Source organism: Lichenostomus cassidix, chromosome 1 (assembly GCF_008360975.1).
Source record: "Lichenostomus cassidix isolate B80296 chromosome 1, HeHo_3.0, whole genome shotgun sequence".
In the NCBI taxonomy this organism is placed as follows: Eukaryota; Metazoa; Chordata; class Aves; order Passeriformes; family Meliphagidae; genus Lichenostomus; species Lichenostomus cassidix.
The window spans coordinates 16,444,162-16,461,358 of record NC_139479.1 but is presented as its reverse complement, the minus strand read 5'-3'; the positions used below and the strand labels follow the sequence as shown (position 1 = coordinate 16,461,358).

The following is a 17,197-nucleotide window of genomic DNA, read 5'->3' as shown; positions in this document are numbered from 1 at the left end:
ATGGTGTAAAAATGGACATTTATTACAACTAAACCAATGTGACAGACAGAGGTCAAACAGTTTGTCACAATCACAACAAAGCTAAATCCAGCCAAGCACATACAAGTGACAGTGTAAACTTTAAAAACATGTTTAATACATACAAAATTGCTTCTGGTTTGACTTAAATTAATTTTACCACCTCAATCTCACACACAGGGTCCTTTCACTACCACTCTACCCTCACCCATCCCTGCCTGCTGCACACTGGGGAAATGCCCTGGGACAAAAAACAGTCTCTGGCAATCTGGAATCTCTGTGTGTAAATCCTAGAAAATTCTCATGGCTTGGGTTCACAGGAGTGGCACACACAGCCCAGCTCTGGCTGGGTAGTCATGCTCGGGTCTGGATCAGGGGCCTTGGAAGTGGCAGTGCTGCACTTTTCCTCTGGCTGGGTGCTACTCAACCTGCTCTCCAGCTGGCCACCAAAGTGCTGCTGCCAGCAGCACTGCCAGAGCTAAGCTTTGTGAAAATATGGCACTACTCATGTGAACAAGCCAAAACTCCTACGGGGAGGTGTCTGGGTGGGGAGGGAGGGGACAATCCCCCCTCCATGGGGACAGGCAACAATAGACTTCCACTATCTCCTCACAACCACACATGGATCACATTTCCTGAAGTGAAACAGGCTTAGTTTTTAATTACTCAAAGTCTGCTCAAAGTGTCAGAATATTACTGGATATCAGTTTACATGATCTGTACTGAATATACTGTACAAATCTGATGTTTAGGAACTCTCACTGCAAATTAGTTGGTTCAACTGTACATCACACAGGAGTTATGTAAGGGATGTGGCACGTGTAAGGTGTTGATCAAGAAAAGCAGTTACATTGACTCTTAGTGTGTCCTAAAGGTACCTATACACCCAATAAAGCATAACTATAAAACACCAATAAATACAAATTAATTGGTAGACTTGGAAAGAAAATAATAAAAGGTTCCTTTTGTAAAGCTTCTTCTTTCCCATCTTTCAAAGCATCCAATTTTCATTATGCATCTCTCTTCAGTTAGAAAGCTGACCTCCTTTCTTGTATTCATGGTCAAAGCAAGCTAGTATCAGACCTAAAAACAGTTTCCTTATTTGGTCTGGGTTGTTTTTCCTTTTTTCCTACACGCATTCCCTCTTGAGTATAGTAACTTGCACAGTTTTGCTCAAGATAGCTACACTAAAATACACCTTCATGTCTATTGAGTTGACCAGTTTTCTTGCAAAAAGCAGTTAACACCTTAACAGTTTTTACCAGTTTGATATGCAGATCCTGGCAGGATTCTTTGGTATAATGACGAATTCAGTAGTAAACAGATATTTCCAATCTTTATGCAACAACTGAAATACGCAGAATAATCACGAGTGGTGACTAAAATGTAGATGAACAAATTCTTTGGTTGCATAAACACAATTTCTACACCATAACATTTCATATTTTGAGTTGTCTGTGTAGTTTCTTTTCATTTAGATAGGCTATGCTTATGTCATAATAATACATTATTTCCTGAAGTCAAGTTTGCTTATAAAAAACAGTACACTTATCGAAGTCAAATGCAATTTTCCTATAAATGCAGTGAAGGGAAACACTGAATCAATTTAAATCTAATTCCCTTTCATTTATAAATTCTGAACTTAGGCTTCTTGTTCCCTTTAAAAAAAAAATATTTTTCTTGTAGGCCTGAATGAAGCAGCTTAGCAAAACAGTAATACTGACAAACAGCATCTTACACCATTAGCTAAACATTACAATGAAGGCAGTGAACATTTACAGTATGGAACACTGAGATGGCATCAGCTGAAGAGAAGATTTATGTCAATCCAATTTCTTCAAGTACACTACGTGGGGTCTCTGCTTCCTATGGAGGGAAAATTTGAGACAGTAGTAAATGAACACTGTGATTCTATTGAGTGGCACTCTACATGAGTTAGTATGGAAGATGCTGAATTGAAAAAGCAAGCTGAAAAAACATGAAAACATGGAACTACTGCAGTTTGCAAACATGGTATTAGCTGCACTCTTCACAGAGCTGTTAATTAGATTGTCATGGTTCACAGGAATAGATGGTAGATTTTAGTGCCCTTAAGCGTAACAAAAATAAAACAATTCAGATTTACCAGCAGGGAACAAATCACAACCAAGTAACAGAGATGGGAACTGGGGAGGGATAGGGAAAGATCTTGCAATGGAGTCAGTGATTTTTGTGGTGAATTGTTTCAAGGGTCTCAAAAATCTGTTAGGGAAGAACAAATAAATGGATGAATGAAACTGCTGATGCTAATAAGATACAGTATCCCTTAAGGTCTTTATAAAGAAGTCTTTTTCTTTTTTTTTTTTTTTTCTTCTCCTCAGTGATCCTATGCTCAATTCATAAATCCAGGTCAAGGAACCTTGGCATGCCTGGTGTCAAGTTGATCCCCTTCAGAGAGGGAGGAATTTCTAGGACAAGAATTTTATTATTCCACACCAGGCATAAAGTTTTTAGGTTAATTTTATGCTTAGGAAGCTTTCCTTAGACTCAGAGCATGTTGTTTAATACCAAATTCCAAAGAATTATCATCAGTTTTGTATTCATTATTTCCATAGCATCTGAAAAGAAATAAACTGGAAACTTTAGGCTGACCTTTTCCATAACTATTAACAATGTCATAGTAAATAAAAAGGGATACTGTATCTGTATGAAAACAGACAGCTTTAATATCAAGAGTATGAATAAACTTACTTTAGCATCCTAAAACAAGACATGTCATGCAGCAGAAAAAAAAGGCAGATAACAGTTAAGGCAGCTAACAAATTATTTTTCAACCACTTTTCAAATATTTATTAGAAAAATAATGTTGGTAGAATACAAAATTAAACACCTCAAATCTCACAAATAACATCAGGATATTGTCTCTATCAACCTTAACTATGTGGCACAAAATTACCAGGTTTACTATCCTCATTCAGCTCATGTATAAGGTGATTGAGCAGTGAAGGAACAAGCTATGATACTTTAAAGGCAACTTCATTTAAAAGTCAGAGAATGGATCAGGCCACCTCTGAGCATTTCAAAATGGCTTCTAAATTCCAGCAGCAAATAAGAAATTGCAATAAAAAGGCAAGTTAATTTTGAAAACAAGATACTTGGTGTATTGAAGATGTAGTGGTGACTTGTGGGTTTTTTGCCCTCACTGATGCAATATTTAAATATTCTTAAAGCTGCAGTGACCTTGACAAAGCCATACAGGATGGCAGGATTAAAGATTTACATGTGTATTCTACCAAATCCCCAAAAGGGGGCACTGACTGAAGAAATGGCTATGTAGCATTTTTAATATAACATTTTGTATTATATTCCCGGATTACTTTGTTGCATTCATTCTAGAAGACACACACCTCCACTATCCACCAACCTAAGGTATTTTACTCAAGAAATCCTACACTGTTAACTAACTGTGGCACCAGAACTCAAGAGCATTCTAAAAGAATACAACTCCTCAAGCATTTCATGGCCTTCAATGTATTTGTAATAAATCCACTTTTCAATTTTAAATTGATTAGACAGCAGTGGACATTTAAGAGTTACTCAGGGGTGAAACAGCATATTTACAAAGTTACCTGAAAACAGAGTTCTTCATAGCTATGAAGAAATACACAGCAGTGCTGCCACTGCTTTTAGAGCAGTTTAATATTGTTGTATTCACTGCCAATTCAAAGTCTGAGGTGATTTTCAGCAGGCATATACTTAAACACTAAATTTCTTCATGTAAATCGAGGTCATTGGCTAACCATTAAAAGCAACCTGTTTCAAGGACATAAACTACTTGTCCACAGACACATCACTCACAGAACTCAGTCATATTTTGGTTTTTTTATTACTACATCAGTGACCTTGAGGCAGCTATGCCTTCTTATGTGCTCATCAACAATATAATCTCAAGGAACACCTAAAGGCTAATGTCTTTTGCTAGAGGAATAACTTCATCAATTATTACTTTTAAGAAACAAATAGAATGAATTGTATTATGTTTTGTTCATATTATTTGTTTTAGTAAGTGTCAAACATTTTATCCAATTCTTATGTAAAATATTCTGCAGTGTTATATACTACCTGCAGCTCAGAATCACCCAAGGCAAACAACACAAAATTGAAATATCAGAACACAGATGAGGAAAAAAGTCATTCACGTGAGACAAAAGTGCATGCAATACTTTATTTCAAACATGCCAGAAAAGCTAATTCATTACCTAGTCATTTAGAAGCAAGCAGCTGTATACAGATAACAAGAAAAACAGCATCTCATTACAGCTCAATGCACAGCATTTTAAGCCAACAGGCATGAAATAATGCAGGCTAAAGCAGCATTAACCAGACATCCAAACACATTGTTAATGGCTTACAGAAAAAAAGGCAAACTTGGAAATGGAAAACCACTCCTATGATCTTGTTTTCTAAGATTTCAGAATGCTGCAAATCCAATCCAAATCTTTTGTCTAATCCTCCAAATCTACCAGTTTTACATCAGTTTAACAATTGGAAGGTAGTGCATTACCACATACAGAACTATCTTGTTTGTGGCTCATCTCAGTAACTGCCTCCTTGATAATTACATGGAAACAATTTTCAGAATCAGCATTGGTTTTAGGTTACAAACAGGATACATTACATGCCCTCTCACTCTGCCCACTTTCCAACTGAATGCACTTATATTCACCCTTGTGGCAGTTCTCCAATACACAAGGTAGCCCACAGTTAAAACTGGAAATGCCAATTTAAGAAGGCATATTGCAAAGTATACTGTTAATGGACTTGGATCTTTCCAACCCTAACCATTAATGGCTGGACTCAATAAGCTTAGAGGTCTTCTCCAACCTTAATGATTCTATGATTCTATTACTCATTTGTAAAACAATTATATTACTCTTTTTCAGTTGGAGCAGCTGTTAAACTACTCACAGGAGTGTTCTGAACATTTAAATACAAACGTGTTTATTTCAGATTTACCTGTCATTCTCTTTGACCTAATCAATTCTGCCTCCCTCCTTTTTGTAAGGCCAGTCACACTATTGTGCCAGTCTTCAGAAAGAGATAATGGTATTTGCACCTTTAATTAAGATGCATGGTCTACATAGAATTTCCTTCAACATCATTTAATACTTGTGTGATACACATTTCACATGATACTACTCCTTCACTACTTTCTCTGTAAGTCTTAAGTTCACCTACAGACTTTAAGTGTATGTTTAAATACCACCACAACCTATTTGAAAGATAAACATGGGTTGAGTAATGTTACAGCATAGGTAGATGTTGCAGTATATAGATGTTTAGCTCAGAATATGCTACAGAACTTTTAAGCATAAGACTTCAAGCTTACACACAATAAAAAAGTTAAACCATATGCCAACAAGCACAAGTTTTGTTGAAATGAGACATGTGAAGAGACAACACTGTAAAACAGAGGGGGAAGAGGAAAGTACAACAGCAGAGAATGATTGTGGCATTCTATTAGATTCAAGATGACTGGATTCAGCAAGCTGATGGTAATGTTCTGTCATGAGTAAGTCACAGGTCTATCTCCTCTGAAATTCTGCATGCATGATGAATGAAGCCATTTAGTACACTGGTACATTAAAGTATTCATGACGTGGCTACAAAAGAAGTGTACATATTCTTATACACAACAGAAAGGTGGACAGATATGCAAGAAAACAAAAATATTATCCCACTATTGTATCTCTGATATTAAAAGGATATTTGATACAGAAATACAATATTGTATTTTTGACTACTCTAGATTTCCTGGGGGGGTGGGAGGCTGGTGAGGAGAATCATCATTTTACCCCCCCATACTTGCATGCTGTGTCCATCAACATACAGAACAACTTCACATCATAAACACTTTATTACAGAAGCTCAGAGTTTCTTCTCAGCCAAAACATATTTGAAGCAGAGATACTGCTCCAGAGATGGACCATCCTATTACTTGCACCATTCCTGTCTCTGCATCAGGCATTAACTGTCAGCGAGAGGCACTGGGCTAAGTGGCATCTGACATCACGCACCACATCTGCTCTGATAAAATACACATTTAGAGGTACCAGGCCTCCAGAACACATCTGTGAGCAGCACCGTGCCAGGGTAGAACAGCATTGGCATTACTGGTGACAAAAATTACATTTTGTAGAAAGAGGGTCTGTTTAGAAAAGGGATACACCTCTCGAAGCAGGCAAAATTTCTTTGCTTTTGAATTATGCTGCTAAACTCAATACACTCCCGTATTATTAGCATGAATGTTAATATTCAATTTGTTGAAAGATGAGCTAGAAAGAAAGCAACATCTAATTTTCTGTATTAAAACCAGTGCCCTGAAGACAGATGACATTTTTTTATTGGAGTAACAGCAATTTAGGAGCATCAGCCCCATATATGCCCATTAAACTTCTGGGATGAAAACACACAAAACTCAACTCTCTGCATGTCAGTTTCTAGCTCTCATGCTTTACCAATTACAATCTTCAATCTGTTTTAGTATCCCACTTCCCAGAATGACAGAAGTTTTAAAACAGAGTTGAGAGAGTTCCCATGGACTTCTAAACCTGTCTCATCTGTGCCATCCCCGTTTATTTGCATATCCAAGCTTCTGTGTTTTTAAATTCCATTCTCAAATTACAAAAAAGCACAACAAAATATCCTAGAAGCTTTAGAGTTTTTATACTGTTCTTCAGTATCACTAATCTGAAGATCATGTCACAGCAGTCTGACTTATTCCGACCAAGCTACCTACAAATCTAGTAGTTCACAAAATACTAGCACCTATATAACTCTGTGACAGTTTCAAATAAGTTTTATGACAGATGCTATGATTTTTGGATTCAGAAGAACCTGGTATATAATATAGAATTACAAATGTGAATTTAACACTTAACACCTCTCATATGGCATAACTAAAAAGCATCAGTCTACATTAAAAACAAAACTCTGAGGCATATTACTAACTGGAAAAGGCATTGCGTGATGATAATGTATGTTATTAGGGAGTAGGAGTTTTGACCAAAAAGAAGAAAGTACTAACTTCAGAATTCCAGGAGCCTCCACAGACAAATATTCCCAGAGGGGTCCTTATGGAAAGCTCCTGCTTTACTTACACTGTAAGTAAAGGTGACTGTTCATGAAGACAACTGAAGAACAGGCGTACTGTAATAATAATCTAAAATGCCCAATTTTTATCTGGGAAATACATGCATACATATGATTCCCCACTTCCTTGTAAAAAACTCATGTCTTCCAGCATTCACCACTAGAAATGTGCAGCCATCAAAGTTCATGTCTTCACCAAAATGCCTGTCAAATCTCTTAACATATTTCTCCTTAATTTTGTATTAGCTCACTGGACAGAAAGAAGAATGAGAGCAGCTCATTTTCTGGCAGTTTTATGAGGCTGATTACAACCCACTGTTGCTGTACTCAAGGATTATATGTGTACATATTCTTTAGCACACTCTCCAGCCTGGAAACACTGACCATGTGTGTCTTTACATAACTTGTAAACATCAACAAATAAGGCCATGGAAGTGTTCATTTCATGTTTATCCACTTGTTACCTTTTCAGTACTTTCCAAACTTGCACAGCCCCACACAGCCCTGGGATATTTCCCACCCTGTTTGTATTTTCAATGGTTCATAACTTGAGGAATTCACTGTCTTTGATGTTAAATCATGTTACACGAAATTAGATGATTGACTCAAATTACTGTTGTGGGATTAGAGCCTCATCTTCATAGAAACCTATTGTTTACAGAGAAAGCATGATAGATAGTCAGACAATAATAAGAAAAAAGTGGTTATTTCACTCCTGATGGCTTTTTAGTTTACAGACCATGTAAACACCACCTGCAACTAGACTAGTAATAAACTGACCTTGTAGAGGTGAAACTGAAGGATTAAATGGAAGACACCAGTAACAGAGATATGAAGTGGTAACACAGCACTGTGAAGAAGGAAAACACTGACGTTCCAGTCAGGCCTCTGTACCCCAACAAGGACATCCAGGACTGTCCCACACAGAGCGCCTGGCACTGTGGGCAGCCTGACAAACAACTGAAAGGAAAATGAAATTTTGACAAATTGTCTGCCATCACGGAACTATAGTATCTCACAAGTTTCAACTATGACTGGCTTTTTTTTGTGTTCCCCACTCACTGTCTCCAGAGCAGTTGGCCTGCTGGTTTGAATACCAGAAAAGACAATATAGGGAAGGGACAGTTGTCAAATTCCACAATCAGTATCTACACTACCTTGCCTTCCTTCAGTGGGAATGGGCAGACTTCAACGACAAGCTTCACAGGCTCAGATGTTGTCTAAGATAACAATCTAGATCAAATGAGTTTATAAATTAGTTGATCTAGCAGCTAAGGAAGAGGTAGTGGTATCCTTACAGCACAATATAATGGCAAACTAACATGAAATACCACCTTAAGAAATCATCACTTAAAAATTTGGATGTAAACTATTTATCTGACTTTAACAATTGGTCTTACATCCTAGTATTGCCTGAAAAGTAATAGCTATACAACACAAGCTGCACATTATGGAATTCCAATGTTTTAAAGTTACTAGAATTAATATTTTTCAAAATTACATCTGTGTTTACAACTCATTTTAAAAAGCTAATAATACTCTCTGAAGTTGTCAGCCTTAGTCACTGGAGGTTTTTTACATTAGAAAAATGGTAGAGTTGATTTGAGTAAACAGAACTATTTAGCCAATCCAACCCAACTGACATTTTCTCAGCCAACTCTGTCATGACCCAAACTAATTAAAAATCATAACCAAAATAAAATTAGAAGGGACATAATTTAATCCAGTCCCCCAAACAGCACATCTAAAACTTCCCTGAGACACATATTTCATCTATTAAAGGCAGCCAGTGATGCCTTTTTATTGCACCCCAAGCAATCTACTTAAATGCTACATTATCATCACCACTGGAAAATTTGCCTAACATCTACCTTGAATTATTTTCTTGCTGCAATTTAAGGTATTTTATGTCTGTAGCGGACAACAAAACTGTGTTATTTCCTCAGGCAAGAGAGAAAAGAAATTATTTATGTCTACATGAAATTGTCTTAAGTTCAGTGGCTTGCAGTGCTGCCATTTTACCGATGACATCTCATGGCAGTGAGACAGACTTCATGAATACTTGGTATGACTTCTTTTTCAGGGAAAGTTTGCTTAGGTTATTGTTTTAACTTCTTTCCTGTCACAACCAGCACAAAGCCTATGAAGGCAAGCCACATTAAACTGGAGACAAAAATTACAAATGCTACCTTTTGATAAAGACTTGGCTTTTTTCCTCACCCAGCATCTAATAAACCCTAGCTGGAACAACAGACAAGATGTGGGACCACAGAGTATACAGAAGTTTGGGAAGAATTCTACAGAAGCAGGCTATGAGGAAACCAAGAGCGGAGGATGAGGGTTTCTGTTTAGAAAAATGAAGTTTTTGCAGTAGGAAGAGATGAACATTTAACAAGCACTTCCTTAGCAATGCTTCAGAAGCAATTGCTTTTACATTCTGCTTCTGAAGCGTTATTAGGAAATATTTCTAATGAACGGCTGCTTTTGGAAATTGCTGCTTTTCACTTGCCTTTTCAATGATTTCAAAACAGGAGTAACTGTTTCCTAATCTTTGGTTAGATAACTATTCAGAAACTTCCATTAGATAGAAGGGTTTGAGTTGAAGGGATCTTTTAGATCATTTCGTTCCAACCCTCATGCCATGGGCAGAGACACCTTCCAATAGACCAGGTTGCTCAGGGCCCATCCAGCCTGGACTTGAATATTCCCACTAGGACATTTTTACTGGGAAATTCTATTTTTACTTTCGAAGGAGAGCAAAGTGTTTTCTCAGAGAACCTAGAAACACTTAGAAGGTCCTGAACATCTTCAAAGACAAGTATTAACTATGATGCTCTTACAAAAAAAGAACAAAAAACCCCCAACAAACAAAAAGAACCATCCTGCATCAATGCCAGCTCCTAGTCAAGATCTTGTCTGCAGCCTTCTATACAGAGAAAACAAAGAATCTTCAAGATTGATGCAAGCTGGTTCAAACAATTCTCAACCAGCAAGTTGTCCTGTAAATTCAGGACATTGTTATTCAATTGTTATAAATTGTTATTCAGCAAAATGTCCTAGCATATGCACAGACTTGGGCTCTAAAACATCACCTCAACAGCCCAGAGCAGAAGGGCATGACAGAAGGTCAGCAGTGGCCTGCCTGCCTCTCCCAAAAGCACAAGCAGAGAGATCAGTTGAAGCTTTGTGTACTATAACCGGATAATAGTAGGTGCTTCCTGCTCTCAGCTGCTACTCTGATCTGCCAGCTCAGAGGTGATAATCGCCCTGAGAGGCTCTGCTTCACATGTGCCAATCAGTTGCTACGCAGCGAGCCAGGAACTATCGACAGCCCAGCCTTTAGCAGTAAGGATGGTTCTAAGAATCCATCAGAGGCTCCACCTCGCCACCACAAAAACACAAATGTTTTAAGCACATATTACAGCTGAATACTTTGAATTGTGAAGTTAGAGCCAAAATTATTGAAAATCACTGAGTTCTTTAGCAGATAATCCGACAGTGTCTGCATGTTTGGCAAACTGCCAAGCTACGCACATAAGGATTCATTAGTGACTTCTTCCAGCACTGCAAATACAGGTTTACATCACTTATTCTCCTTTGCTTAAGGAAGCATTTCTTAAACTGCAGGGCTGTACCTTTGAAGGGATGACCAGAATATACTGCTGCAACAAGCCATGTCACGTCCAATATCATTCAGCTTCCATGGCAATGGCATTTAAGCATCTCCCTTCTTTCCTGGTCCTGCAGCACTCTGCGTTCTTGTAATTGTTTGGACAAGTGTTTAAAGGCACAAGTTGCAAACATGGAAAAGAAAAGCTGCTGACTATATGTTTTTAGAAATGAGCAATTTGAATTGGATCAGTTTAAATGGATCTGAAATCCAGTTCTAGAACGGTCATATAAATAGCTTTCCTGGCACAAAGGAAAGCGGGAGAGAAAGGACAACTGAAAATTACGAAAGTCAATACTGCTGCTGAGGCTCCTTGCTGCACTCCTATGACTCAGGCCAGCAGCAGGGGTGCAGCATATGACAAGTAAATTAGAACCTACCTATGCTATCTGACTTGGGGGTTCAGAGCAGACAGTGAGTCAGGACAAGATGTGTGGAACACTGGCTTTTTAAAACACTTAGATACTGTGATTTTTTAAAAATAGGATGTAATTTAAGCTGCACTATTAGCTTTAGCAAAAGTCCTGGCTTGACAAAAGCAGCTGCTTTTTACTTCCCTTTTCAATGCCACTGCTTTCTTCCTCCTGGCACTTCCCTCATGCTCCCCTGCATGAGCTCAAGTTTTAGTTAACAAGCTAGGAGCTCCAAAACCACAGGGCAAGTGGATCAACACAACACAAAAGTGGCAGCAGAAATGGATCTAACTTTCTCAACAAGTCACTGTCAGCATGGGTTTGGGTAGTGAGGAAACTCCATCCTGACTCAAGACCATGACTTTACCACTGTAAAATGCTCTCAAACAGAAAGCAGATTTTCTACACATGGAACTTGAATGTACAATATGAAGATTTCACCTGTTTTTTCAACATTGCACAAGGCTTACCAAAAATTTCACCACATACTCTACGGAACTGACTACTTCTGCATATGTGGTTTATTACAATTGCCACATGGAACATGCAGTACTCGAAACCCTAAGTTTACAAGCAAAACTCTCTAAAACAGACATAAAATAATCCCAAATTCTACTCATTCCAGGTTTAGTTACACCTCACAGAGTAAAAAGGATTAAAGTGATTTGAAGTTGTATAACCTATTAGTTAAATATCAGGTTAATCCAAGCACCAAAGCTATGAGTCAAACTCCTCCCCTTGCCCGAAGGCAACCTCCATCACCTCAGGAGATCTTTCTTTAACACAGATGATCTTCATTCCTATATACAAGCTGCAGCTCCTTACTGCAGGTAAACTATCTCCCATCTCTTATTACATGCAACCACCTATCTGTCCCTCTCTACTCATCCCAGCAGATGCCATCTCCATTTCACCCTATCGTGAGGAACCGCAACAACCTTGTAAATCAATGTCTGAACCCAGAGACTATTCCTTCACTCCTTCCAGGGAACAGTACAGGCCAAAAAGTAGCATTCAGTGGACATCAGAAAACGCCACTGGGTTTTATTAAATGGGGACAAAGCACATTTCTTCAACTAAAACTATACTGATACACAGAATTCACCAAGGGACATATTAGTGAATTGGGATCACACAGAATTCTCTAAGCCTGAGCTTGTATGTGCCAGATTCGGTCTTTGTAGCCATCTAAGACACCAAAAAAAAAAAATTAGGACAATATAGGTAGCTTTTTTAAGTTCTAATCACAAGTAGAGTTTTACAGGCACAGTATAAATACTAACCTCACCATGAGAATCACACTCTTCATACATAAACTTGTTTATCATGAACAGCAGAGAAAAAGCAATAAAATTGGGGAAAAAATGTGGAAAGTATCAAGCTTGAGCACGTAGGCTTTTCTCACAGTTGCTTTAGAATATGTCCAAGCTCATACAAGAAATTTTGTTTTCAACAAATGACTTGTTGGCTGCCCTAATTCTTCAGGTCTAATACACAAGCAGGTTATCGGCTGCTCCCCTCTTCCCAACACAGATCAATGGCTGTATCATATACTAGGAAACTCTTAAATGGTAAAAATATCCATACACCAACTGTGAATTTGCTTTTGAACACATTACAAATATTTTTGCCTACTACAATTATTTTCTTTTATCTGGAAACTAAATCCTGATATTTATAAAGCTGCATATGAAATTAGATATATTACCACAGTTCCACATTACAAAAGCCCATTTGTTTACTGAACTACTTGTTTATCATTATATCAAATAAGCAACAGACTAATTAAGTTTTCTCCAGCAAATCACTTTCATATGTGTTTTAAACTTGCTTTATGCAAAATAAAATCTTACCTTTATTAGAAGGACTGCCACAATGTATTCCACTTATGCTTTGGACAAAAATATGTTGCAATGCACTATATATGCAAATAAGCTTTGTTCTGTCATGCAGCATCCGGCATTTGATATACAGTCAATTGCAGCAGCACCCAGTCTTTTTAGGGCCCATTTTCTTTGCACAGCAGATGTAAACAGCTCATTTTCCAATAAATACATGTTTACATGGGCTGATTGTAAGTAAAGCCAAACATCTGTTTAGTTATTAGCTTTGGTATCCATTTCTCTGACTTGCATTATCCCACTTTATTATCAACACCAAAGAAAGCCAGGAGAAGTCAGAAATTTCAAGTTGATGCGGTTAGTACATAAAAGGAAAATAAAAGGAAACACTCAAAGCACTCTTCAAAGACCATCATGCAAGTGTTGCAGAAAGTTAAGCCCATCACCCATTTTCTGTTTACCCTTGCAAGGACTTAATTACACGTGCAGCAGTCTTTGCATAGCACCCATTTAATCCATGCCACCAAAATGGTAAACTTGGTAGTTACCAATCATTTAGATGGGGTCAAAAGGGCTAATGCCTTAGATTGCTCCTAATCATAAGATTTCCTCAGACAAACCTCCCCAGTCTTCATTCTGGCTCTACAAACAAAATCAAGCAGCAGTGAAAATGTAATACCAACTACTAAATTAAAAAAAAAAAAAAACAAACAAAAAGCAAACAAAAACCCAACATCCACCCAGTCATGTACAACTTATTTACATGTAAAATAAGACTTTAAAATATTCTAAACTGGATACAAAAGGAATTTCAGTTATTTCACGCAAATCTGTTTCAGCTATTATTTTTTATGTTAATACAATTTTAATAGGTGTTCCTAAAGGCCACTGTTAAGAAAGCAATAGAAATGCATCAGTAGAAAACATCTGTTCAAAGACTTCAAGTAGATGCACTAAAAAAAACTCTCAAGTTTATTTTTCATTTCTCAACCAGGTAAAGGATATCAGTACCTGAAAAGAGTAAGTTGTAGAAAGTTCTTTAGAAAGCTTCAGTTGGGCTTGAAGGAAATTTAATTCAAAGATTTTATTATTTTTAAAGAGACTTAAGATCAGTTGTTTGTTATTGGAACAGATTGAGAGTGTAATAGAATAGGTCACCACCAAATTTACATGTATTTAGTTCAGTGATTAACTGTCACACAGCATTATTATTAACACTGATATTAAGATTTGTTCCATGAAGAAAAGTTTCATTCAACCTATAATCTTTGAAGTAATTTAAACAATTTAATTCAAAAATCATATTTATTAAGTTACCATTGTTACTTGCTGAGTAGTCACTTTCATGTCATATTGCTTAGTGCAAAAAGTTCAACATTTTCACTTTAATCAAAATCAATCCATCTGTTAATCAAACATACTTAGAATTCTCAAATAATTGTGAACAATAGGTCTTCTCACCTTTTTTTTGCCTTTTAATATCAAATTTTTAGCATAAAATTTAATATACACACTTTTAGTATACCTTGATACCCATCACCAGAACTACTACCATTGCTAGACAGCTTGGCAACAAAAAATATAGCTTCTCCCTCAAAAATAAATAAAACCCCTGAAACACATAGCAGCAATGTGCCCAACATTTGTACAACACACAGAGAAGACCACAAAGAAATAAGAATCTAAAACCAAACAACAGGATGCCTCCTGGGCACATTCGTATTCTCTTCACCTAATATTCTCTGGCACTCTAAAACCATCTTCACAGGTAGAGAAAATTCTAGGAAAGGGTAGTAGCACTGCAACATGACACATCATCTCAGACAACAGAGCAAAAATGGAATTTTCTCCTTACAGTCTCAAGACCCAAACATTAACATTGCTCTTTTCAACATTCTGCCACATCCAATGAACTTGCTCTATTAAAATGCAGATTAACGTGAGCATTCAGAAAGAGCACCTGATTCTGAAGATAAGATACTCCTTACTGTCAAGCAGCCTTCTGCAATTGTTCATTGAATTTACTCTGTTTATTGATGAGAAGCACGTGACTAAACTCCTGAAAACAGCTATGGCATATGCAGCAGAGCTAAAATTTTCATTGCATCACCCTGACACAGTCCTTCTACGGCTGAGGACAGGAGAATGCCTCTGGAGAAGAATCTACCAGCTCAGTGTACAGAATAAATATACCATTATTAAAATTATAAACTACAAAGAGTTCAGTGTATCGTTAATATACCCTCAACAGTTTTACAAGTTCCCAGTTTGCAAACTGATCAGTATTGGAATTCACATCAGAGAGGGTACTGAATAGTTATGAGACAGCAAGAACTGCATATGCTAATTTATCTTACTTATAATTGAAACTTACTGATGTTTCAATTTGCAAAGCTTAATGAATGCATATTTAATGCTTATAGAGAAGACTCCTTCCTCAACTTATTGAGTCTTAAGAACTTATCATTTTGATTTCTTTTGATTTTTTTTAATGTAATAGGATTAGTCACATCTTACATGTATACACACTTAAACAAAGAAACAAACAAACAAAACAACGCAAACAAAAAAACCACCAGACTGAGCATGGGAAGAGGTCAAAGCATTCAACGCCACTTTTTCAAGAAGGTATTTAAATCTGGAAGTCTTAACCTCCTCTTCCCCCATTACTACTTGGGAAAAAGATATGCAGGTTCTACTAGCCATTTTCTAAATACTTCCTATTGTTTTAAACATGGGAGTATGATTTGGTATTTGCAGGAAAACCTACTCCACAGTTCAAGAAGGACAGTTTAGTATTATCTATTAAAAATACAAAAATATCAAGGTTTACAGAGCTGTCAGCTACTATTAAATTTACAGCCTTTTTAGAGGTTTGTTCCTAGGAGCTGGATGCAGCACTCCAGGTGGGGTCTCACCAGAGCAGGGTAGAAGGGCAGAATCCCCTCCCTCCACCTGCTGGGACAGTGCAATTGATGCAGCCCAGGGTACAATTGGCTTTCTGGGCTGCAAACACACATTGCCAGTCACATCCAGCCTCTCATCCACCAGCACCCCCAAGTGCTTCTCAGCTACACTTGATCTGTTCACCCTCCAGCCTGTACAGGTACCAGGGACTGTCCTGACCAAGGTGCAGTACCTTGTACTTGATCTTGTTGAACTTTGTGAGATTCCTATGGGCACACTTCACAGCTTTGTCCAGGTCCCTCTGGATGGCATCCCATCCTGCATGTCTGTCAACTGCACCACTCAGCTTGGTGTCAGCTGCAAATTTATTGAGGGTGCACTCAATCCCTCTTTGTCATTAATCAAGACATTAAACAGCACTGGCCCCATTACTGACCCCTGAGGAACACCACTTGTCATTGACATTCAACGGGACACCAAGCCATTGACCACTATCCTTTGGATGTAACTGTCCACTCATCAAATCCACCTCTCTTGAATTTAGAGAGAACAATGCTATGGGGAGCTGTGTCCAGATAAATGACATCTGTAGCCCTTGCCTTGCCCACTGATGTAGTCACTCCATTATACAGAAGGCCACTGGGTTGCCTTTGGTGGAGCTGTGCTGGCTGTCCCAAATCACCTCTCAGTCCTTTATGTGCCCTAGCACAGCTTCTAGGAGCATCTTCCCAGGTGAGGCTGACAGGCTGGTAGTTCACAGAGTCCTGCTTTCTACCCTTTTTAGAAATGGGTACAAAGCTTCCCTTTTCCCAGTCACCTGGGACTGCATCTGACTGCCATGACTTTTTGAGTATCATGGAGAGTGGCAAGCACTAACAGCACTATGACCCCTTTCTTCTATAAATACAACATCTTCAGAGACTGAGCTCTGAAATGCATTTTAGAAAAGCATCAGCTACCAAAACACTACAATTTGTTCTTCTGTGAGTTGGGAGGGATTCCAAATCCATAAAATAATGAACTAAAAATCTACCGTTTCTCAATTACAGTAACTCTCATAGGTCCCCATATATATATATACATATATATATATTCTAAAATGTAACTGTAGATCATTATCTGTGCCTAAAATCAAGCAGATACATGCCGTAAGAACTGTACTGATCAACTGACCAACCCAGCTGACCACCTGAAACTGAGATGGAAATTACACGTGA

The 17,197-nt window shown here is 37.8% G+C and overlaps 1 protein-coding gene across 5 annotated transcripts in view; it reads right to left on the bottom strand.

Moving 5' to 3' along the window:
• Positions 1-17,197, bottom strand: part of AP1S2 (adaptor related protein complex 1 subunit sigma 2) — a 36,577-nt gene that overhangs the window by 5,201 nt on the left and 14,179 nt on the right. The window contains exons 5-6 of one of the 5 annotated variants that reach the window (XM_085051543.1): positions 13,622-13,715; positions 2-1,884 (exon numbers count right to left, since the gene is read on the bottom strand). The exons of 1 other annotated variant lie outside the window; for it this stretch is intronic. In XM_085051543.1, coding sequence (XP_084907669.1) covers positions 13,671-13,715 — 45 coding nt within the window. In that variant the 3' untranslated portion in view covers positions 2-1,884; positions 13,622-13,670. Of the gene's footprint in view, position 1; positions 1,885-4,208; positions 5,661-13,621; positions 13,716-17,197 lie in introns of those variants that run through there. 3 more of the 5 variants (XM_085051552.1, XM_085051535.1, XM_085051560.1) reach the window with 3 other exon arrangements.